At 47.6% G+C, this 25,354-nt stretch overlaps 1 protein-coding gene across 1 annotated transcript in view; it reads right to left on the reverse strand.

Moving 5' to 3' along the window:
- Positions 1 to 25,354, reverse strand: part of LCP2 (lymphocyte cytosolic protein 2) — a gene marked incomplete at both ends in the record, with an annotated part of 43,107 nt that overhangs the window by 12,061 nt on the left and 5,692 nt on the right. The window contains 9 exons of the mRNA XM_079703121.1: positions 1,284 to 1,427; positions 5,359 to 5,446; positions 5,548 to 5,614; positions 8,011 to 8,108; positions 10,513 to 10,708; positions 13,332 to 13,369; positions 13,972 to 14,003; positions 14,427 to 14,492; positions 21,995 to 22,041. Of these exons, the coding sequence (XP_079559247.1) occupies positions 1,284 to 1,427; positions 5,359 to 5,446; positions 5,548 to 5,614; positions 8,011 to 8,108; positions 10,513 to 10,708; positions 13,332 to 13,369; positions 13,972 to 14,003; positions 14,427 to 14,492; positions 21,995 to 22,041 (776 nt within the window). The remainder of the gene's footprint in view (positions 1 to 1,283; positions 1,428 to 5,358; positions 5,447 to 5,547; positions 5,615 to 8,010; positions 8,109 to 10,512; positions 10,709 to 13,331; positions 13,370 to 13,971; positions 14,004 to 14,426; positions 14,493 to 21,994; positions 22,042 to 25,354) is intronic.

Below are 25,354 nucleotides of genomic sequence, written 5' to 3' on the forward strand. Positions count from 1 at the left end.
CTAATAACGAGAAATGAAACCCATGAGCCGTGATAAAATGGGAAGCAAAATCACCAGCAGAAAAGCAAGGGAGAGGGAGGTTTGGTGACTGAATGTTCTGTCATCATTGTGAGCTGAGCTAGACAACCTTTATTCTGTTTAGCTACTGCTGCAAATCATTACATTAAAGAAAAAAATGTTTAATCAACAAACTAACTCTTAGTAGCTATTAAATTTCACTGAGTAGATGTTTCTCCAAGCAAATAAAAACATTTTAGGAAACATTCTCCTTTGCTGATATTTTAAAACAGCCATCTTGGGGCTCACCCTTCGTGTGAAGTGAAGATAATTGGGAAATGCTGCTGCTTTGGGACTTTTCCCTGATGCACGAGCTGGTCAAACAGATTTGATGACAGCGGCCTTAGGCTGTGGTGGGCAATTGTCTGCCTGGGCTGGCTTCATGTTCTCCTTAGAGAGAAGGACACGAGGAGGACGATTTGTTGAACGCCTCCTGTCGGATGCCTCACGTCATCGCATCCTGCGTTTATTTAAAACTTTGATATTTTGTTCATTATGCTATTTTTGACATTCACTTTGATTTTTTAGAATATTCCATTAAAATATTAACTCAGTTACTGAGGTTTTCTTGGTGCACCCTGACCCTGGCCATGATTTAGTCCTCACACTGGCCGAGCAAGGGCCATAGTTATGAATCCTGACTGCACAGGTGAGGTCAACGGAAGCTTTGCTTTTGTCTTTAGTAAGTAGCAGAGTTGGGCCCGACCCCAGATATGTTTGTGCCATTGGCTAAATAGGCCCCAAAAGACTGTATAGTAAAGTGTGAAATATTAGAACTGACTTTGGTATTCTGTCACCATAAAACGTGGTTGAGCAGTGAGGAAGACACTAACAGTGACCTAAAACTTCCCACAGTGATTTCCTCTCTGCTGCCTATATGGAAATACAGGTAGGTATAGTCCCTACACCTTGTGATGGAAGGAAAATGCAACCAAAAATCTGACTGGTTGAGGAGAAGTTCTCCACAAATGGCAGTCATTCCTGTGCTCCCAAGGAAGCATCTCTCTACGCCTCTCTGTGCTAGATTGCCACGTCCTTCCAAGTGACCCGGGCACTCTACATCCAACCTGAGAAGCCTGAACACTCCTCAAGCCCCAGCAGCAAAATGAGCCCACTCCCACCTGGGAACACCATGGTCTTGGGTCCCTATGCAGAGCTATTTCTACAAGGCAGGAGCTCACGTCACCCCCTCTGCACGACAAGCTCAAGCGAAAGAAGACAATTACTTTGGCACAGGTGGCTTCTTCCCTGGCAGGGGGCTGCTTCTGTCGTGCCTTTCCATGGCTGGTGGCAACGGGGGCTTTTGTATCTTGGGTAAATGCTCCCCGAGAGGCCTGCAGAGTTGAGAGAAAGGATGTGTGGGAAACAAACTATAGTCTTACAACACGTGCCACGTACCCTCACGCAGGTGTCCAGAACCACTCACCTTCCTGCTGGGGCGGAGAGCTGCAAGGCAGGAGGGAAGATGTGTGAGTGTCCTCAGCACTTTCCACAGGATAAAGACAAGGTACAAAACAGAACAAAAACGAAAACAAACGAAACAAAACAAGGAGAAAGCTTACCTTGTCAGAAATCGCTGGTTTCTTTCCTGTAAGTGACAAACAGCAGGTAAGCCTTGAGTTTAAAAGCTAAGCATTAAAACATTGTTTGATGAACCTGAATCGGAGCCCCTTGGAGGGCTGCTCGGGTTTTAGCATTGAGGAATCATAGACTTTGGACCTGGAGGTGTCCCTTACAGAGCACCTAATTTTAGAGGCTCAGACAAATTAAATGACTTTACCCAAGGGTCACACAGTGCTGTGTACATACAAACAGTACTGTGGGTTCTGTGCTTCTTTCCAATTTTTTTTAATATAACTGATGATGAAAAGGATTAATGCCCTCTTGAGATTTTATGCCTCTTTCATTTGTCCAGAACTTCTTTGTACAGCCTAAGTTTATTTTCATATCTGAAATAAACCCATTTGCCATGGAGGGGTTAATTTTCCTTCAGTCCTCTGGTACATTTGCCATTATGTAAGGTATTACACTTAGTTTCTGGAAAATTTTTTAACTTGGGGTACAGGGTTTCAGGAGATTCTCCTGGTGGGCTGCAAATCATTTTGTTTTGGTTTTTGTTTTTCTTTCTTTCTTCCTTCCTTTCCTTTCCTTTCCCTTCCTTTCCTTTCCTTTCCTTTCCTTTCCTTTCCCTTCCTTTCCTTTCCTTTCCTTTCCTTTCCCTTCCTTTCCTTTCCTTTCCTTTCCCTTCCCTTCCTTTCCTTTCCTTTCCTTTCCCTTCCTTTCCTTTCCCTTCCCTTCCTTTCCTTTCCTTTCCCTTCCCTTCCTTTCCTTTCCTTTCCCTTCCTTTCCTTTCCTTTCCCTTCCTTTCCTTTCCTTTCCTTTCCTTTCCTTTCCCTTCCCTTCCTTTCCTTTCCCTTCCTTTCCTTTCCCTTCCCTTCCCTTCCTTTCCTTTCCTTTCCCTTCCTTTCCTTTCCTTTCCTTTCCTTTCCTTTCCTTTCCTTTCCCTTACTTTCCTTTCCTTTCCTTTCCCTTCCTTTCCTTTCCCTTCCTTTCCCTTCCTTTCCTTTCCTTTCCTTTCCCTTCCTTTCCTTTCCTTTCCTTTCCTTTCCTTTCCTTTTCTTTCCCTCTCTCTCTCTCTCTCTTTCTCTCTCTCTCCCCCTCTCCCCGTCCTTCCTTCTTTCCTTCCTTCCTTTTTTCCTTTTCCTTTTCTCTTGGAACAGATGACATGCAGGCTCCCTGAAGAAATACTAGGCCTACCTGAGAACTCTGCATTGCAAAGTTATTCAAAGCAGTGTATTTTTTTTATTCTGTCTGAAGTCCCCTTGAGTAGATACCCTATGCCTTCAATGTAATAAAAGCATTAATTAATTAGATTCAACCAGGTTTAGAAGCAAATCCTGTATGATTTTGAGCTAGTTAAAGTCTTTGAGTTTCAATTTCCTCACCTGTAAAATGGGAATTATAGGTTAAGACTGCATAGGTTTGCTATAAGAATTATAGTTTAAAACTGCATAGATTTGCTATAAGGATCAGGTGACAATTTATATGCAGGGCCAGGCAATGACCCATGGGTGCTGACAATTGTTAGATAGCTTCTCTTTCTTCCCCTCCCTCCAACCCCAGCTCAGTTAACACCCTAAGGTGAATGGTGATACATCCATCTGGAGTTGCATTTTCGCAACACGATTTATTCCCTAAAGACTGAATACATCCCTGGCCCATGATAAGCCCTAAGAATCTTGTTCCACTGTGAAGAGCTCACTGCCTAGTGGGAGAGAGTTGGATGGTATAAAAAATGTTCATTATTTATAAAATTTTGGTTTGAGGTGGAAACCCTACTTCAGAGGGCTACCCAGAAAACTTAAATTTATATCATTAGATATAATGATATAAATTATATCATTATAATGAATAGGTTTTCTTTTAAAAACATCTGCTGATTTATGCATATTCCCTGGGCATGTTAGGAGTCTCCCGATAAGAGTCTCAGCACTGTAAGAGGTTAATTCTCCCAAAACATCACAGATAAGGGAGTAATTCAAGGGTAGAGCTGGTACTGTCAAGAAAAGGTGTCTTTAAAAAAAATAATAAATAAAAATAAAAATATTTTAAAAGGGTAACTTTTGTTTAGGAAGTGACCCTGAAGGTTTTGACATCAGTGTTCCATTTTTCTGATGCTTTGACTCATGGTAGTAAGCAGGGCTGGAGTCTGAAGTCGAATCTCTCAGTCTTCATTTTCACGTAATTTGTCCAGCCCTCTGCAGCAGGCCATTTTAAACTCAGATAGCCAACATAGCTTTGCATGAGTCGGCAGCATTGTGATATAGTTCAGAGAAACAGCAGCAAGCAGTGGCATCTAATCCAAGAACTGAAAGTTGTTTTGCCAACAAAAGAGGAAACTGAGGCCACAAAGGCTAAATGCCTTGCTCACTGGGAAGCTAAGGAAGGTCTGGGGTGGGCCGGGGGTTCCAGGCTCCTTATCCCTCAAGGCCCAGGGCTCCTTGCCCAGAACTCCCTAGTCCACAGCAAGGAAAATCCAGTGTCTCCAACTGCAGCATTATGTGGTGGAAAAGGGCACCCACTGTGAAGTCAGAAACACTTGGGTTCAAATCCTGCAATTCCCTAATTATGCAAATTTGGGAAATTTATTCAACCTCTCGGAACCTCAGCTTTATCATCTGCAAAGTGAGGATGATAATACTCCCTCTTTGTTGGGCTGGGGTGAGGACTAGAGATAATGTAGAGGTAACTCTCCATATCCATGGGTTCCACACCCATGAATCAACCAACCTCAGATCAACAATATTTGGAAAAATAATTCCAGAAAGTTCTAAAAAGCAACACTTGAATTTGCCATGCACTGGCAACTATGTACATGTATTTATGTTGCATTTACAGCTATTTACTTAGCATTTATATTGTATTAGGTATTATAAGTAATCTAGAGATGATCTAAAGTCCACAGGAGGATGTAAATAAGTTATATGCAAATACGGCACCATTTTTATATAAGAGACTTGAGTATCCTTGGATTTTGATATCCACAGGGATCCTGGATCCAGGGATTCCCCCCTACGGATACTGAGAGACAACTGTAACTTATTTGTGGTAGGTAAAGCACTTGACCCATAGTAGGTGCTCAATAAATTGTAGCTCAGTTTTAGAATTGGATTAAAAATAGCTTTATGTAGAGGTAACTGCAATCCAAGAATACTCTGGGCCAACTCTGGAGGAAAGAACTGTAGTATACCTACAGTTTGGTCAACCACCCATACAACAAAAGACAACTCTGACATTTGAATAGCACCTTGGAGTTTTATAAAGTATTTTCTCATTACGGAGCACCCACCTTACAAATAAGGAGACCACTCTGAAAAAGCAACATCCCTGTGGTCAGTGAGCTGCTAAGTTGGCAGCCAAGGCAGCCAACAACAGCTCTCCCAGGCCTCTTGCCTCTTAGCCCAGATGCCTCCCCATCCTCCTTCAGGAGGACATGGGACGGATGTGTGCACACAGATGGCATCCATGGAGAAGCAGGCCCAGCACAGGGCTAAGGACAGGAGCTCTGCATCAGGCTTCTCTGAGTCTGGGTTTCCACCCCCATCACTTGGTAGCTGAGTAAATTTGGTAAGTTACCTCTTCATGCCTCAGCTTCCTCATCTGTACAATGAGGATGATTCTAATAGTCCCCACTTCATAGGATTGTGGGGATGGTTAAACGAGATGGTCTCTGTGAAAAGCATGCAGGAGGCACTCTATAAATGTTGGCCACTGTTACTATGCATCAAATATAAAAGATACCAACCTAGTGCGAAGGGCTCTCTGTCAAACGGAGCTAAGGAACGATCTAGGGGCGGTTTCGTGCTTCTGTCTATGGAAGGAGCAGGGACTGAAAGGGAAACACTGAAGTCAGTTCAAAGAAGAGAGCAGTTGGCTGGGGGAGGGGTGTGGGTGGACTGGTGGGCAAGAAAGGGCAGCCCCTATACTTACGCTTTGCTGTTTTGTGGTTCCTGCTTCTGCCAGGCTCTTCGTGGTTGGGCTGGGGTGGCGGTAGTGGCTGCTTTAAAAGATATCCACGTATTACGAAGTATTTCCAACCCATCAGCAAGCCCTGAGGGCTTTATCCCCCTAAATAGGTGTGAAGCTGTTCACTTTTCTCCATCCCCATGTTCCACTCACACATATACCTGTCCATTTCTCACCTGAACTGAGCTCCCGGTTCCACACACTGTGAGAGTGTTTTCTGCATATCACTCCCCTGCCAAGCTTTTTGGTTGCTCCTATCACATTAGGAACAAAACTAAAACTCACCATGGCCTGCAAAGCTCTGCCTGAGCTGCCCCCTCCCCACCCGTCCAACACGTTTGTACACTCCTCTCTCCAGTGCCCACCGGACTCTCACCGTAAGTATCTTCCTGCAGTTCCTGCAAAATCTCAAGCTTATGCACTCTTTGGCATCTCTGTACTTGTGTTTTCCTCTGCCTGGGATGTTGTTTTCCCAGTTCTCGCCACAACTGGCTCATCCTGTCCAGCTCAATGTCACCTCCCCACCTACCATCATGTTCCCTGGTCTTCTGTCTCCCTAACCACACGTTACTACTCAAATTACCTTGTTTATACATCTCTATACGTGTTTATCATCCATCTACCCCTAACCCAAATAAAAATTTTATGAAAGCAGGGATCTTATTTGTCTTGTTCACACTCTATTCCCAGCAGCTAGAACACTGCTGGGCACTGCAGCTCAATAAATGTCTGTAGATTGAATGAATGAATTCTGCATCCCAAGAGTGAGGTGAAGCGCTACAGATTTCAAGAGCAAAATGCATGTGTAGATAAATTCAGCTCCATGAGCCCCCTTTGTAATAAAACTGCAAAAGCAGGAGGAAGCCATCCGTTCTTAGATGAGGTGTCCCAACTGTGGTGTGATCTGGATTTTGAGCTTTGGGGAAAATATGTCCTCTCCCTCCTTCTAGCCCTGACACTTAGCATTCACCACAGCTGTCAAAGTGTTCTGGTCCTTTGTGAAGAGAGCACATTTCCAACTATTGACTTCTGATCCTGAACTTCTCCGGGCCTCTCTGGATACAAGCCTACCTCGGAGATATTGCAGGTTCGGTTCCAGACCACCACAATAAAGCAAAAATCAAAAGAAGCCTAGTGATGAGGAAAAATCGTAAATTTCTCTATGACAGGACAATCAAACTAAGTCAGAACTGAAACACATATCATATGCCCCCATTGGTGATGGGCCTTTCCTAATGTGCAATGTGCATTTGTATGATACATTAACCAGACCTCCTCAAGGCAGGAGGATATAAACAAACTTCGAGAAAAATGTTACCTTTCTTCTGAAACCACCATTGTGACTTTGAAGGTTAGTATTTCTTTCTCATCCTGTCAGGGAGTCACACTGACCTAAAGGCTCACTCTGTAGGTACACCCCTGACCAAAACATCTCTGATGAACTTTGTGTTTAATACTAACCTGTCAATATGATACATGATTCTTTGTCTCAAAAATGTATGAAACTGAATCTCTAGCTCCTGACCAGTGGAGCAGTTCTCAGAGCTTCTGAGAGTCTGTCTTTCAGGTTATAATCCTCAGTTTGGCTCAAATAAAATTCTCTTTTTTTCTTCTTAGTTTGATTGTTAATTGAATTTTCATTAACACTAGTCACACAAATTTTTTTATTGCCCACTGAATATAAAAGTTACATTTACACTATACTGAAGTCTATTAAGTGTGTGATAGCATTATGTCTAATAAAACAATGTGCATATCTTACTTTTAAAATATTGCTAAAAATGCTAACCATCATCTGACACGGCAGAGTTGCCACAAATCTTCAATTTGTAAAAAAAATGCCGTACCTGTGAAATGCAATAAAGCAAAATGCAATAAAACTAGGTGTGCCTGTTAGTTAAGTAGAACCACGGGATCTGAGACTGTAAGCTTGAAGAAAGAGGAAAAGGAGTTTCCTGCCTCTCTCTCCCTGGGTTCATGGCATTGCACGTTTTGGTCTCAAACCTTTTGTCCGTGGAATTTCAGATGTTGGCCAGCAGGTGGCGCAAGTCTTTTTGCAGGAGGGAAAGCTGGGGACCCAAATACTAGTAGGTGCCATTAGTTTATTTTACAGTTTTCACTTATTTCAAAAGTCAGAAAAAATAGCACAATGAATACTAGAAGGAGACTTTTTATTATACAAATAGCTTATATTGTTTATGGTAAAGAGAAAATATCGATGATAAAAGCATTATGATGTGTATAAAAATCACTAGTATTTCATCCTCCAAAAAGCCCACTGTGAGTACTTGGGAATGCATTTTACTGGCCTACATATAACTTTTTCTTACTGGCTAGAATTGGATAAAGATGTCTATAGTTTTTTCTCTCTGCAGAGGAAATCATCGAGTGGACACAAAGTGGCATAACACAAAGTATGGAGCCTACCGAGTGAGCCCGGCCGCCGGAGGGCAAAGGAGGGATGGCGGCCATCGGCCTCTGCGGGGGCACGGGCGGCTGCTGCACTTTCCCGGAGTGGGGCCGGTCTGTGGAAATGCAAAGGCATTAAAATGAAAGGAGAAATGCTACATCTAGGCGAGTGTGGGCCACACCCAGGGCTCTGCAGGAACCCATCCAGCACCGGCTGGGGGCATCTCCTCATCGCTGGATCCCACAGACTCCCCCCAGCACCAAGGCCAGCCCCAGCCAGCTTGGCAGGGATGTGTCCACACCTGAGTCGTACAGGGTGGGGAGTCCTTGGCCCCTTGCCTTCTCTGTACCTGCCCAGTTTGTCTTACTCTTATACTTCGGAGCAACATTCACCTGACCTCTGGGGAACAGGTATTCATCAGAGGTTTTGTTGATGAAGGCATGAAAAATGGCCTCTTAAGTAATTAACTCAGCCAGTACTAAGAGGGTGTGTTTTCAGACAAAATTGTACAGAAGTAAACATGTACAGACACACAAATGCACATATGCATATGTACACACATGCACACGCAGACACACACAGAGACACTTACACTCAGGCACACCCAGCTGCCTGGGCAAGGTGAAATCCACTGTCATGGCGTATGAGGAACCTGTTCTAGGTCCCCTTCCTTCCCCTCACAAATGCTCTGGGTTATCCTCCCCGCTCCCACTTCCTCCTTTCTTAAAGGGAGGAGCCAGTCACGGACTCCTGTAACCAAACCACAGACTCTTAACAAAAACTCACATTCTTCTGGTCATCACAGAAGTGTCCCCAGGCCAGGTTGATAGTCTGGCAGTGTTCCATCCCTTTGACAGGGAAAGACCAGGCCAGGACTGTGAGGAAGCGACAGCATTCTTACATTTTGTGCCCTGGGTGCCTATTTTGCCTCACCCTAGTCCCAATCCTGGGGAAGCAACACTCTTCCGCAGAGAATGGGGCTCAGAACCCAGCAAGCCTGGTCTAATCTCATACCAATGCACCCACTCTGGCCATCTGTCAGCTCCTCTGAACTGTCATGCTCCTTTCAGCCTCAGGGCTTTTGCACGGCCATTTCTACTGCTTAGAATGCTCTTTCCTTCCCACATCTATGCTCACTTAGCCAACTCCTGTTCACCCTTTAAGTTTCTGATTAAATCATATCCTCAGGGAAGCAAGTCCAGATCAGGCATATGTCCCAGCCTCATCTCCCGCGCTTGTCTTCCTGAGTATATATCATGGTTTAATTAAGTCATTTTGCGACTCATTTGTTTGATGTTGCCTGGACTATGAATTCTTTAGGGTGAGGACTGTCTACCATCTTGTTCATTCTGTGTGCTCATAACTGGTATGTATGAGGCACTCAGCGACTTAGTTACCTGTTTCTTCTCAGGGTCTTAATTTCCCTATATATGAAACAGGCTTGATCATTGTTGCCTGTATCATGCAGAGTGCTTCAAAACACAAAATTAGGGCTTCCCTGGTGGCGCAGTGGTTGAGGGTCCGCCTGCCGATGCAGGGGACACGGGTTCATGCCCCGGTCCGGGAAGATCCCACATGCCGCGGAGCGGCTGGGCCCGTGAGCCATGGCCGCTGAGCCTGCGCGTCCGGAGCCTGTGCTCCGCAGCGGGAGAGGCCACAGCAGTAAGAAGCCCGCGTACCAAAAAAAAAAAAAAAAAAAAAAAAAAAACACAAAATTAAATGTCGACAAAGCGTGAAAGGGCTTTAAAATTGCCAAGTGTTATACAGCCTAAAGGATTAGTGGTATTAATTTTTGTGATATGGATCATAAACTTTCTAGCTCACTCCTTGATATTATGCAAGTGTGTATGTGCCTACTTTCTGTTACCACCACTGCTAGAGTGTAAGCCCTGTGAGGCAAGGGCTGTGTCTTCTTTCCAGATGATTTTGAATTTCAGCATTTAGAATGATGCCTGGCTCATAATCGAAGACCAATAATTTTTGTTGAATGGATGAATGAATAAATGAATGAGGGAGAAATGGGCTGACAGGAGCAGACAGACAATGAAAATCTTGAATGCTGTTTAAAGATTTTAAAGTTATGGCCAAACCACATTCAATATTGTTATATTTACTTGGACAGTCTGTGGGTAGTGGTGCCACCTTTGAATTGGTCAAAGATGGGGAGGAACAGGAAAGTCCTCTTGAGTACCAAAGTCACACTCAAAATAAGCTATTACTTCCAAATACCCTTAACTGGCAGTTCAATATCATCCACCATCAGCAATGATGTGTCTGCAATCATAAATATTTGTCTGCAAATCATAAATATTATGGATCCTCACAGCGAACCTATGTGGTCTGTATTGTTATTGTCTATTTCAAAGATGAGGAAATTGAGGCCCAGAGAGGTGGAGTCACTTGCCCAAAGCCACACAGCTGGTTAGCTGGCATCAGCATGCCAAGCTTTCTGCTACATGGGCGTTGGCCTCCTCCCATACATTGGTGGGGGCTGGGGGCTGGGCTGCCAGGGCCCTTACCTATGTACATGGGGCTGGGGCTGGAGAAAGGCTTGGCAGGCAGGATGGAGTTCTGCAAAGCCTCCTCGTCATTGGAGGGTGGCGGCTCATAATCGGCGTCATCTTCCGTGGGAGCCTCTTCCTCTTCATTGGGGGACTCATAGTCACCGTCATCCTCCCCATACTGATCATCATCGGGACTTTCATAGTCATCGTCCTGCCAACACAGTGATGGGGACAACGCGGTGTGTAGAGGTCCCTTGGCAGTAGGCGTGTCCGCATCTACTCTCTCTCTCTGCCAAGCCTCACAGTGGTCCTCTCTTGGGGGCAGTCAACACTAGCATGGCCCTCCCACTACACATGAGGATGCTGAGCTCAGGGAGTACAAAATCACAGGGCCAGCAAGATGTAGACTTGGGATCCCCCGTCAAGGTCTTCAGACCACTAGGCAAGTGCATTTTTCTCTACATTTTTTTTGCATAACAGAGAAAAGCAGAACAAATGAGGAGGATACAGGAACAGAGGGATGGGAGAGCCCGCTCTTTCGAGTCAACACGTTTTTGACTCCAAACCTTGCCAAGAGGAAGACTAAACATCAGGAGTGCTTGTGATGCCCCTAGTTAATTGTCAGTTCTGTTCTTAGGGTGCCTATGCTCAAAACTTTCTTCCCTAATGGGGAAACCAGATAACCAAGGCCTGTTAACTAGAAGGCAGGTTAAATTTTGCCTGAGAGGGGATAGTCAGGGCTGGGCTAGTCCCTTTGCTGAGAGCTGAGTGTATAAAAACAACAGCTTATTATTCGTGACATCTGGCACCGAGTGTGAAGCTGCTCCCTTGGAAGAGACTCTTCCTAAATTTTAAATTATTTCTTGTATTTTACATATGCTTCTCTGTGGGTCTCAGGGAAATTAAGCCCTAGGGGCTGGGTGATTACCTTTGAAGCAACCCATGAAAGTGGACAGTTACAGTAATGATTTCCCAGGCAGAAGTGGCACCATCACCTGCCAAGCAATGACTGGTTTATCACTCTCAGGTCAAGGTCAAGTGGGTCCTAAATGAGCCCAGGGCATTTCTCTAAAGTCAAGGGCAGAGTGGAAAGAAGCAACAGGAGGTTGCAACTTGGCAAGGAAAGGTGCGCGCCGAGAACCTAGAAATCCTGAAAACCTTCCTAGGTGGCTTAAGGAAGCCTGTCTAAGGTGCTCAAGTGAAAGATGCATGTGTTAATTTTTTGACTCGTGGAATATGTATATTTCTAATATTGGAAGACGAGGTTGAGTACCTTCCTGAACTCCAAAAAAGACTTCGTCCTGCCATCAGTGTTCCTACAACTTGAGAACAGAGGATGGAGCCCCTGATGAATGGGAGGGACTTCAGAACCACGGCCTCAGCGCCTCTGCAGCCGACTGCCGCCTAGACCTACAGGGGCTCCCTGCAATCTCTCAGTCTGCACACCCCAGCCCTGTGGCTCCTGACTTTCCACCAGGCCTTTACCCCATAAGCCCTTCTCAACAATAGACTTTTCCTCTCTGCTTCTAGAAAAACTATTTTCTCCCAGTGATTTGGCTTGAATATTTCTATGTGTGTTTTGTTCCTAATCATATTCTGCCCCGTTTATGTGTTATCTAAGCTATAAAATGCTCATAGAATTGGGTTCTTCATCTCCACCACCTCCCAGTGCCCTGTGCAGTGCTGGGCTCTTCATGGAACCCCAAGTGTTGTAGCCAGTGGCTAGTGGAGACTCCCTGTTTACAGAGAAGATGGAGGTGGCTAGCCTCAGGCTGAGCTCACGGGAGGGACTGAGTGGCAAGCAGCGCCAAAGATGCAGCTTCTGCCTAAAAATGTAAACATTTGCGGGGAAACTGGTCTATTTTCCCTTTGGAACAAAATTAATCTGTCATATTCCTTTGTTCTCATGTAGAAAACACAGACTTAGCTAGCACTTTTTTTTTTTTTTTTTTTTTTGAAATTCAATGCTTTCTTTTACCAGAATCCCAGCAGGACAAGGGATGTTTAGTGCCTGCTTCCTAAAGGCACTAGAGGCAGCCGCTTACCAGAAAGACCACTGGACGGAGGGTGGGCGACCTGGGTCCTTGGCCTGCCTCTAACTAGACGTGTGGCTCTACATAAGTCACGTTCTCCAGCGGGCTCGGCTGCCTCAGCTATAAAATGAGCAGACTGGGCTACGAGCCGTAATGGAGTTCTTAGCCTGAGTCTGGCTTCAAGCGTGGTGACTACCTATGCAGTTTCCTGGGGACAAGATGTGCAGAATTCATCAGACTCTCAAAGGCGTCATCATGACCCCTCAAATATAAAACCCAGTTGGATCGGCCCATCCCTGAGATCTTTCCAGGGCTGATAGTGAATTCTGAACTCCCTTTCCCTCTGGGTCACCGGTGGGGACTTAAGTCTACGAGAAAGGCTACTTTAAATCTACTTTAGTGTAGACCATGTGGAGGAGGGGTTTGGGGGAGGGCCCTGCTGTGGAGGTGTGCACAGTGGATAAAGGCGTGGTCAGCACCCCACAGCCCGTGGCCAAGTCCAGCCCGCCGTCTGTTGTTTGTCAGTGAAGGGCTGGTGGCACAAAACCAAGCCCATCCATTCAGGTGTCGTCTACAGCTGCTCTCGTGCTACAAGGGCAGAGGGGAGTACATGAGGCCAGAGACCCCATGGATCGCAAAGCCAGAAAGTTACTAGAAGGCTCTGGCCTTCACAGAGCACATCATCTGACCCCTGGGTGGCTCTATCAGGGCTTTGCTCCTTTCGGCATCATGCTGGTTCCTTATGACAAAGGCACTCTGGAAACAGCTGTAAGGTGGAAGAACGGCCCACCCCATACTCACAAAGGATGACCAGCCTCCATTGTCTTCTTCATGGCTTTCTGTGGAAGAGGATAACACCAGCATCGGTACCAAAAGAAGCCGCGAGAAGGAAAGTCAGAGCCGCTCCCCACTCCAGGATCCTTCCCCACCACTGCCCCATTCCAGGCCTTCATGCTACATACCTGGGGGTTAACAATCCAGTATCAGCTCTAGAATTTCTACTTGAGGGGCTCATTCTGCCAGACAGAGGCAGTGGTTCTTAACCTTTCACATGCATAAAAGTCACTTGAGAGTGCTTTAAAATATGCGGATACCCTGGGCCCTATCCCTAGAGCTTCTGATTCAGCAGGACTGAGTGGGACCCAGGAATCTGCATTTTAACAGGATGTGCAATTTAACAACTGAATAATTGCTTTAAAGACTCAGAAGCAGGAGGGCTGGCTCTGCTTAGGTGCTCAGTTCAAAGCCCAGCCAGGGTCATTCCATGCACCCCACAGAGTCCCTCACTGTGTCTCTGCAGAAGGTCCCAGCTGAAAAGGGGCCATAGCCAGGTGCCCCGGCATAGTGACATCTCTCCTCCCCTCAATCTGGACCAGCAGACAGAAGAACCAAAGCGCCTGTCACCTCCTAAAGCCCTTGCTCTCACCCCTGAGACCTTTACCTGTTTCCTCAGGAAACCGCTGGACTTGGGGTCTGTAAAGACAAACAGCATTGCATTAATGGCCCTCCTGACTCAGCGAGATCTCCTTCTTTCCTCAGTCCAGCCCTGCAAGGGGAGCCCCCCGGGGGAGGGTATGTCTCACCACCCAGGACCGCTGTCCTTGTTGCTCTGAAACCAGGGCTAGCTTACCCGAAAATTCTGGAAACCACCAAAGCCATGTTGGCGGTACAACTGGGAGCTTGTGACTATCTGACTCTCTAGGGGAAGTTCCCCTGATGTCCCAGACACAGGGCAGGACGCAGGGCAGAGAGGGAGGACCCCAGGACTGAAGGATCACTGCAGATCAGAAATGGGGGCAAAACCAGTCCCGTGACTCCCATTTAAAGTTAGACTTGGGTTTGAAAATTCCATGCATTTCATTAAAGTGACACCAGGCCCTCCGCTGCCCAACTCACTTGCGTGTGAAAATGCTCCTTCTCTCTTCATTCTTGTTGATTTCTTGACTTAACTTACTGAGAATCCTACAAGATAAAGGGACAGGGGAAGTGACAAAACAATTATCTCCCCGCTGCCCCAAACTTCCTCCCACTGAGCCCTGAAGTTCCCTGATCTGTGTGACCTCAGGTACCCGGGCCAGTATCGGCCAGCCTGTTCCTTTGGCCTCCAGCCAGTCCCCTCCCCGTGGGGCCTCTGCTTCTCGCTTCCTGAAGAACTTGTCACCTCCATCCCCCTACCAGTCCCTGCTCAGGAAGCTCTCTGCTGGGGCCTTGGTCTAGCTCAGAGCCCCTCTGTGGAGACTGGTCAGCTCACACCTGGCTCCTCTTCCTCTGAAATCCTGCAGCCTTATGATCTGGATATGACCGCTGCGTATTTTATTGCATTAGTATTCCCCGGGGCTGAGGTCCCCTGACTCTGGGTTTGGCATCCCTGTAGTGATATCTAACTTCTAAGAATCTTCAAACCATCTCCGAGACCTGGAGGAATCAGCTGCTTGCTGCATAACTCTTGACAAGGGCTCCCGTGCGCTTCTTGGGTCTGAAATCTCCTTCCATTCTCCGCTCCCTGACTCCTTCTTGGTGACATGGATTTTTAGAAACACTTGGTGAAGTGTTCCCGATCTAGGCACAGCCTGCGGAGTGGGAGACTCCCTGAATCACCCATGCCCGGAGGCCACCCTTGGCCAGGACCCTCTTATTCCTTAGATGTTGTAAACTAGCAAATCCCCAAACCCCAGGACAGGAAGGGCCTTTGTGAGTAGGACGGCACCTCTGGCACGCCCTAGCAGTAAGCTCCAGCCTCCCTTTGCACCGTTGTTGTGACCAAGGGAGCCCTCATCAGTAAACAGGCTCATGTTCCCTAGAGATCTGGGACAGCTGGAGGAGCCTGAGAGGTGATCTAGTCCAACATCATTTTACAGATGGCACCCCAGAGACCCAGACGGAGGAAGGGACCAGCCTGCACCGCGGGTTAGTGATGAAGGCCAACCTCTCCTCCCCACATGCACCAGCCCCAGAAGCCAGGCTCCCTAGTTTCCAGAGCAGCACACTTTCAACACACCACATCTGTGTTCATGCCTCTGATGCCAGAAGCCCCCTGGGAGTGAACGAGCCTGCAGCCCCTCTGGAAATGACCCGGGGTCTACACTGCTTCTGCTGAAGAGACCACCTCAAGGTAATAAGTTTGGCCTAAAACAAAATTGCTAAGTTAGCAGAAGTAGTCTTGGCATCTACCACTTCTTGCTTCCCCCATCATCCCCCAGGCCCCCAGTCCCCCCACTTCTCCTTGCTCCCCGGGACCTGCTGCTTGGAACCCTCCAACTCATTAGAGGGACAGGATAAATGAATTGTTAATAAATCCACTGGGAACTTTAGAGGACAGAGAAGGAGAGAGGGCAGCGTTTACTCCTCCATCATCATGTCACTGTTGGGATTTCATACTTCACTGGGAGATGCTTGGGGATGGGGCTTCCCCGTGGCCTCCTGATCACACCTCCAGAACGCTTATGCCTGGTTCTTCTGTTTCCTTTAAGCGATGGTTTTGAGAAGCTGGTGGGAGTCCCTCTCCTCCCTCCTCTGACCTGCGGCGTCCCACACCCTGGCCAGGTGCGTCTGTGATGGCTGCAGCAGCCATCCCCATTCAGTCACACCTTCATTCAACAGCACGCACTCAAGGGCTTCTACGTGCCAGGAGCTCTGCTGGGGCTCAAGGTGTCTCAGTGAACAAAACAGAGATCCCTGCTCTCGAGGAGCTTACTTGCTAGCGGAGAGAGACAGACAATAAACAACGAACATTTAAGGAAGTGAAATTCTAGGTGAGAGCTGTGTGTACACACATGCGGCAGAGGCGCTGGCTGGGTGAGGGGGAAGGAGTGCATAGGTGGGGTGTGGTTGCAATCGAAACTGAGCAAGCCTCTGGGAGGAGGTGACTTTTCAGCAAGACCTGAACTGGGGGATGCTGAGCAGCACATCCCTGCAGAATGTTGGGGGGGGGGTTGGGGAGTTGGGGAGGGGGAGGCCCTGAAGGGTTCACACAGCTGCTTTGATCCTGAAAAGACCTCCTGCTCTCTGCAGCTCCTCTGCTTACTGGTATCTTCAGCAGCCAGGCTGGAAGCTGCTGGGCTCCTAACTGGTGAAGGAAGGAAATGTCAAACCACAGAACACACAGAGAAGCAGCACAGAGCTGAGAGCAAGCAGAGCCAGAGAGGGGCTGGCAGCCCAGCCTGCAGCAAACACGGGCGCCCAGGGCCTCCTGCTTTGTGGGGGGCCTCAGGGCAACCTTCCCAGCCAGCTGGGACCACTGCTGGGGGTGAGTGCAGAGGGTAGCGGTGCTGCTGGACAGAGCAGGAGGCTGTTGCCACCTCTGTATGCAAACCTTCAAGGTTGTCCCCGACTCCCACATCCTCAGAGGACCAAGTGACAGTGAGTGGCCAGAGGTGACTCATTCCCCCTCTTCCCCACAAACCCCAGGCCACACTCAGCACCAGAGAGAAAGGCAGGGGGGGCTGGGCAGCTGGTAGACACAGTTCTCTCTGCTTCGTCTGTTTTAGCCCCAGAAGTGGAGCGAAATTTTCCACAGGAAGTCAGGCCATGGCAGGAGACAGAATCCTGCCATGACCTGGGTTGCAGTCGGGTTGCAGTCCTGTTGCAGCCCTTAGCTTGCTGTGTGATGGGGGCCGGTCTTTGACTTCTCAGTTGAAGGCCTCTTCTGGTGATGTTAGAAGGTATGGAGGGTGGGATGGTGGGTCCTTGCTGAGTTTGACTGCAGCATCCTGCCCAAGGGCAGTGTGACCTCAGGCAAGGCATTTGCCCTCCACCCCCTTGGCCTGAATTCCTCCTCATCAGCAAAACAAGAGGGTGGGCCCTACTTAGAGAATCCCTGACCGGCCTGACCATAGAGATTACATGTTACAGACACTGAGCCCACTGGTGACTTAACCCATCGGAGCCTCCAGGATAGATGCCACGGGGTGCGCGTGGGGTGTGGCAGTAACACAAGCACCCTGGTAACATGGGTGATTCCTACCGTCTGCAAAGGTTGTGAAATCACTCCTGTCATTCTGGTATTCTTGGAATTGGTTTTTTTTTTTTTTGCGGTACACGGGCCTCTCACTGTTGTGGCCTCTCCCGTTGCGGAGCACAGGCTCTGGACGCGCAGGCCCAGCGGCCATAGCTCATGGGCCCAGCCGCTCCGCGGCATGTGGGATCTTCCCGGACCGGGGCACGAACCCGTGTCCCCTGCATCAGCAGGCGGACTCTCAACCACTGCGCCACCAGGGAAGCCCCTGGAATTGTTTTTTAAAAACAAAAAACTGGAGGAGGAGGACAAAGAAAAGGAGACGGAGGAAGAGGAGGGGGAGCGGGGTAGGGCAGCAGGAACAGAGCCCGGGGGCTCGGTCTGTCTTGACGTGGTCCCTGTAGGATTCTCCCAGGAGACCTGGGGCTCCCTTTCAATGGTCCCTGTACTTCACCAGCTGTGGGTAGAGGGTCTTGAAGTGGGTCTTGAAGTCAACTTTGCTGGTCACACAGAAGTAAGAAGGAAGCTATGAAAGAAAGACAGGCAGGCAGAAAGGAAGTCAGGGAGGAAGGAGGGAGAGAGGAAGGAAACAGAGCAGATAGAAGCTATCAGAGCCCACAGCACACAGTAAGAGTCGATGTTATTTCATGAACACTCTATTTTTGTTGCCTGTGTTGTCACACGTACCAGCACACAACTTAAATGCATTTATTACCAAAGCTTGCATAGCCTGAGCTTTAGATGAGCTTCCCCTGTCTCCCACGAGGCCGGGGGCTTTGGGGGAGGCGGGGAGGTGCTCCCCTGACTCTGTTTCTGGGGCGCGCTGGTCTCTCCCACGCCCAGAATTGGGCAGAAGTCTGCGTTTGCTCCACGCTGCCCTCTCCGGCTCCTCAAAGCCTCTCTGTCCTCTGGCACCACCTCTGTGACCCCTGGCCTGCCTCCCAGCCCACGTTCTCAGTCCTAAACTTGCTCTCACTCTGCGTGTCACCCTTCTTTAAAGGAACAAAACTCCTCCCTTAAAAGTCAGCCAAAGTGAGAGAGTGGCATGGACATATATACACTACCAAGTGTGATATAGCTAGCTAGTGGGAAGCAGCCGCATAGCACAGGGAGATCAGCTCGGTGCTTTGTGACCACCTAGAGGGGTGGGATAGGGAGGGTGGGAGGGAGGGAGGGAGATGCAAGAGGGAGGAGATATGGGGATATATGTATACGTATAGCTGATTCACTGCGTTGTACAGCAGCTACTAACACAACAATGTAAAGCAATTACACTCCAATAAAGATGGTAAAAAAAAAAAAAGAAATGGAGGTATTCAGAGGAGTGTAATCTTGTTTTGGTCTGCTGTACCTAAACACAATTTCTTTTCTATAACCCTTTAGGGTAATGATCCAGGGCCAACGAACCTGTGTACAAGGGAATGGAACAAATAAACACTGGACGGCGCCAGGCAACTTATGTGGGCTGTCTCCTTCATATACACCGTTCCCTGAGAGTTCCTTCTTTTCTCGTCTATCAATGAGGAAACAGAGGCTCAGTGTGTTGAAGCAACTTGACTGAGTCCCACAGCTGGTAGGAAGCAGAGCCCGCCTTAGGACCTGGATCTCCCTTGCTCCAAAGCCCATCCTCCCCAGTTAGCAGGATAAAATAATTAGTAAACATCTGAAATTGTGCTCATTGGGATTTTGCATAAAATGGTTAGAATAGCTAACACATCTTCAGTACATATTATTTCCCCATTATTTCCTCTAACTTTCCCACTGGCCCTTTGAGATATGTTCTATTATTGTCCCCATTTTACAGATGAGGAAGCTGAGGCTCAGGGAACTCAGATGACTTGTCCACAGACTCACAGCTAGTGAATGGAAAAATTTAGTCTCAAGTTGTCTGACCTCAGAGCCTGCATTTTACTCACTAAGCTCTCCTGTCTGCCTGTTCAGATCTTAAATAATATCCTTTAAAAGAATGAGCCCATGCAGTTCATGTAACCCATTCCTTCCTTTTATAGACTTGGAAACTGAGGGTGGTCTAGGACTCATCCCGGGCACAGAGCTCACAGAAGTAGAGATGGAATTGATATTTATTATACATTTATGCCAGGGACGGTCACTATCAGAGTCACCTAATCAGGGCAGCCCAGACCTTCCCCAGATGCCTTCCCCATCACTCCCCACGTTCACCCTTCGTGTTCCGTGGGCAGGCCCCATAGCTTGTCTGGGGCACACATTCAAGGACATCAGAGGGGGATTTTACTGCAGGCCGAGTTGTTTAAGTTTTCAAATAACTGAAGAATATCCCACACCTCTACCTCACCAATGTGAGTGTTTAGAATTCTTCTTCTGCACTAACTAGCAGTTGCTTCTCACGCCACCTCCTTCTCCTGGCTCTCAAACATACAGATGTCAGCTGAGCTCAGCCTTAAGATGAAAAAGGATCTTCCCAGTTAAAAGTGCCTGCCTCATCTCTTTTCTTCTACTGCTCTGATTAAATCCCCTTCATAGCCACAGCCTAGCAGAAGCTCCCATCTCATCGTGGGATCATAGCCGTCATCTCCTAACTGGGTTCCATGCCTCCAGCTGAGCCCTCCTCTGGATCATCTTTTACGTGCCCCGGGAAGAGTCAAGATGCAGGTTTTACCTAGTGTTCTCCCTGGTGAACTCACTTCACCAACACTCTCAGACTCCTTAGAACAGCTCAAAGCATCCTTCAGAATTGTGACCAGTCACTGCGGTCTTTTTACTTTTTACTTCCCCAGGTATACGCCACAGCTACTCTGACCTACTTGCAGTTCCAGTAAATGCACGGGTGCCAGGCCTTCGCAATATAGTCCCCGTTTCTAGAATGTCCTTTAACCATTTTTCATCTGATCACACCTAATGCATTTCAAGATCCAAGTTAAGTTCCCTTCTTCCCCAAAGTCTTTCCTAATGCCATTTCTTGATTTTAAAACTCTGTGTGAACCAAACTTAACATGGCTGCAGGCTGACTCTGGCCCACCAGCCACCAATTCTCACTCCTGTATGTTAAGGTCTCTCCTTTACATGGAACTGTGGTCTTTTTCTAGAGCATCACATTTCTGTAGTTACAGAAATGTTCTACATCTGTACTCTCCAATATAGTAGTCACCACTATATCTGGCTTTTGAGCCCTTGAAATGTGGCTAGTGTCTCTGAAGAACTGAATTTTTAATTTAATTTAGATTTAAATAGCCATTTGTTGCTAGAAAAAACTCTAAAGAAGAACAAGGATTCTTCAACAATAGTTGCCCCTGGAGCTAGGCGGCACCAAAGGCAAATCCTTATTCCTTTCTTTTTCTTCACCCTTCCCGATGAGGGAAACCGGAGAGTCATATTTTCCTTATTTGAGATACTCTGGCAGTCTACCTACACATGCGACTTTTCAACCTCCTACTTCATTGACCTACTTCCCTTTTATCATTGTGAGCTCTGAGACTTTTAGAGCGAGAGAAAGGACCTCAGACGATGTCTAGAGTAGAGATCTCAAACTGATGGCCCCCAGACTAAATGTAGCCCAGAGATATGTTCACTTTGGCATTTACAATATCTGAAAATATTTGAGCAACATTTAAAACTTGAGATACATTGCATAAAACGGATATTTCTTGCTACTTTAAGTTTGAAGACTGGGCATCACTGGGTCTATGTTGACTGGAGCTGAGTAGCTGCTGCTCCTTTTGGATGGAGACTATGATTCCAATTTGCCACAGTCTCCACCACTCCCTGTTATTCGCCAATAATGAGGCTTTGTGCTGATGACCTCTTTTATCATCATAATCGTGCTACTATTTTTCTTACAGTGGAGAAATAGTTCTCCATATCCATGCTTTATTCAAAGGTGGAAAAATGATAGGGCTTTGTGTTTTTCAACCTGACCCATTTCACCCATTTCTATCAGCTGCCGGCTCCTATAAGCATTTACGTGTAGGGGTCCTCCTAGAGGGACAGAAAACACATGGTACAATAGACACACTGCAACTTCCCGTTTTAGCACCCATGTCACACATAAGAAATGGCCCCCCTTTCCGCAGAATTCTTCTCAACACGATGCCCGTGACAGCCATTCCAAGCAGTCAGTACCGACAGACAAAAGGAAGTTCATTGCCATCCTTCATCGGGTCCAACTCTCTCATTTTACTGAGGTCCAGAAAACTTGAGCAATGACTGAGTTGGTGATGACACCATGAGGAAATCTCAGATCATTGATTCTAGTGCTATTTTCAAAGGCCAACCCACCCCACTGGGAAGAGAGAAAATGAAAACGTGGTCCAGAGTCGGACTTATCTTTGGTAAGAGCAGCCAATATACCAGCTGGGCTAGACCTGTTATTTCTTTTTCTCAAGTCATCTTGTAACTTCTCTTCCCTATACCCTGTCCTTGCCTTCACCCTTCATCCTCATTTTCCTCTTTCAAACCAATAGTGGTAGATAACTGACTCAGCTCCCCCTGGACTCCTCCCCATTCTACCCAAGGAAAGAGGGGGTGTACTTACGGCACCCGGAGTTTAGGGAACTTCTGGATGTCATTCTCTGCCAGGTTCTGAAATGAAGACAGCAGTAGGTTACAACCCACAGGAAAGGGTTCTGGGCCTGGTGAGTGGAGTATGGTATGAAACAATAGGGAACAGTGGGGACTGCAGCAAACTGCAGAGTACGCCCCACTCACCCATCCAAAGCGGGCAGCTTCTAGATGGTGCATAAAAGCCTGTGGGCCTGGTGTTGCCAGATCTTTTTCAAAGGGAATCCCGAAACCGGGATCTTATATGAAATGTCCTGAGTTCTAAATATTGACAAATAATTTTAACTGAAGCAAACAGCAAACACTATGAGAGCCAAATCTGTGGGGCCACACAGGACTTGTTCTGTGGGCTGAACTTGGCCATGTCATGACATCTTTCTTAGACTCTCACCCCAGACTTCAGCGCCCCTCTCAGCAGCCGTATGGAGCAGTTATGAGAAGCCAGCCTGGAGAAGGAATCTGTGCCCTTAGAACATCATCACACCCCAACTGCCTCTTTCACCAGGGTTATTAGTAGAATTCTCTAGATGTAAGGATGCAATAAAGAGGCTGTCCAGAGGGAACCAAGAGGGGAAAGGAGAAAGAAACTCATATTTGTGAAGAACTGACTTTGGGCTTCTCCTTACAGCATCTTGATTAATCCTCACATCAACCCTGTGATGTAGAAACTACCAGCATCCTTCCCATTTTAGTGAGAAAGCTGTGGCCCGGGGATGTAAGGGGATTCCAGCTTGCAGGTGACGGAGCTGGCGCTGGGACCCTGCTCTATGGTATCCATTGTCTATTTTCTTCCTGCAAGCTTCACTCTTATCATGTCCAAGCCCTTTAAGGGTCCCAGTGGCCTGTGCTGGGGGCAGGTGGTGAGAGAAGAAGGCACCTGAAAGGGAGGAGGAAGAAAAGAGGGGGGCACACTCTCCATAGAACCAATGCTGAGGCAAAGAAGGGGCCTCTATAACATTCTAATTGAGGCCAGAAGCCCAGTGGTTAGAGTGAGAGCTCTGGAGTCAGACAGCCTGGTTTGGAATCTTGGTTCCTTCACTTAGCAGCTGTCTGATTTAGGACAGATGCTTAGTCTCTCTAAGCCTCAGTTTCCTTATCTGTATAATGGGAAGCATAATAATATTAATAGCCCCGTTTCAGGGGTTGTGAGGATTGAATGAGATGACGTATGTCCTGTGCTGGGCTCAGTGCCTGACATACATTTTGTGAGTGATAAATGGAGGTTAGGTGAGTAATTTCTGTCCCGGGGGAGGGAGCAGCTGGGGTCTGGCTGTCTCTTGGATGTTAGTGTCTTTGTTTCTACTTCTGCTCTGGGCTGGGAGCTGCCTGGCAGGTTGTTGGCTGCCTTCTGAGATGAGCTGGGCAAGCTTCCTTTTAAGCACAGGGCCTGGGGCATCTTAGCAATGTGCTTATGGCCTCATCTGTTCCAGCTCTTAGGAGCAGTGTCCGACCCAGCTCGCATATCAGACCCTGCAGCAGGGTTGGGGAGGGAGTTTGCCAAGAGTCCTGAGACAATCAGGCTTTTGGTCAAAATTCTTAACTTCTTTTTTTTTTTTTGCATCACTGAGCCATGGCATCCCCTCCCTCCAAAGCCACCTCCTTCTCAGGGAGGATACCAAGACTCTTGTTCAGAATGTGGCATGATGAGTGGAGGGCTTCCTGGGAGTTGCCAGAGGGATGGATGCTGAGAACTGGGCAGTTTCTGTTCTGCTGAGTCAAGGACATAAGCTGAGGGAATTTCAGGAAGCATGTGAAGGAGAAGGTGAGAGTGTGAGCATGGCTGGAGACATAGAGGCAGAGGATATTAGGAAAGAGAAAGGCCTTTAGCAAAGTCTGGAAACTCTGGGTTACTTGTACAATGACTTGGAGTTAGACTTGTGGCCTTGCAGGAGTATGCTTATACGCTGAGTGTGTCCTCAAGAGGGACACGAGAGAAAGGAAAGCTGAGAATTGGACCCCACCTGGAGAGGCAATGTGGCAGGTGCTGCTGCTTGCCTACCCAATATCCACTCTCTTTCTCCCTTACTGATGGGACCTGGATTTTGTTCAGGGCAGTAAATGTGTCCAGTTCTAAATACTTAACACCCTAGACTCCCTTGCATATGGCCAAGGTCACAGGACTCTGTTGCAACCAGTGAGATATAACCTGAAGTCTAACTGGATAAAGCTTTTGGGAAAATCTCCCTGAAAATAAGGGGGAATGCATTCCCCATGCACTTCTGCATTTTTTATTCTTTGCCCTTCCCCCCTTCCTCCTGCCTGGAATGCAGATGTGATGCCTGGAGATGGAGTAGCCATCTTGTAACCATTAGGACAGAAGCCACCAGCGGTTTCCATTGGCTGGTGGGGGGGCTGAGTTCTTGATGACTTCCTTTAGCAGCTCACCAGCCTTGAGTGCGTAACTCTAGATTTCTTATCACTTGAGAAAGACAAGCCCCTATTTGGTTAAGCCACTGTGCTTCAGTTTCTGTTTCATGCAGCCACACACCTTTCTAACTGACACAGCTTCCAAGCACATGGCCTCCTCTTCTTCAACCTTCTGGAAGCACAGCACCCCTATCCCCTCACCAGACTTCTCAATGGAAAACAAAATGGCAGCAAAACAGATTCAAAGGGCCTGCTAGATATTACTGAAGAAAGGAGGAAGGAAGGAAGGGAGGGAGGGAGGGAGGGAGGGAATCAAAGAAAGAAAGAGGAAGGGAGGGATAGAGGAAAAAAGACTGGGGTCTTCCACTTCTGCTTCTAATAGCAGAATGGTCCTGGATATTATAAAGCTGGAAAGGGTGAGATATAACCTGAAGTCTAACATCTCATACAGATGAGATATTACAGCTCAGATCAGAGCCCAAGTTGTACCCAGAGCACCTGGGGCGGAGAGTGGTCTCAGCAGAAGCTGCCGGGTCAGGCCTGGGTTCTGCTGCCCACTCTCCTGGCTCCTTGAGCCCCTCTTTCCACTTCTTCCTGTTCACACAGTGATTAGAGCATGCAGCATATTCTCTTAGGGCCTGACAGGTCCCAGATATTGGGGCAGAGGAGGCAAAGCTCCTTAACCAAGGCAACAACCCTGTCCTAACAGGCCTGAAGCTCACAAGGGGAGGACTGGGGGGACTCCCAGAGCTGGGAGGGACTGTCACCCGCTACCACCCAGTCCAATGTGCTCTGTTAACAGAGGAGGGAACAAGGAGAAGCTCAAGGAGGGCAAGTGCTTATTCAAGGTGACCCAGGGCATCAGGACCACAACTGGGATCATCCTCAAGAAAGATGTCTTACTCTCTTTCGACTCAGCCCTGAGAAGTCTCTGTTCTCAGTGCTGAAGGCATCAGAAGGAAATACT

The sequence above is a fragment of the Hyperoodon ampullatus genome (assembly GCF_949752795.1).
Source record: "Hyperoodon ampullatus genome assembly, chromosome: 4".
Lineage (NCBI taxonomy): Eukaryota > Metazoa > Chordata > Mammalia > Artiodactyla > Ziphiidae > Hyperoodon > Hyperoodon ampullatus.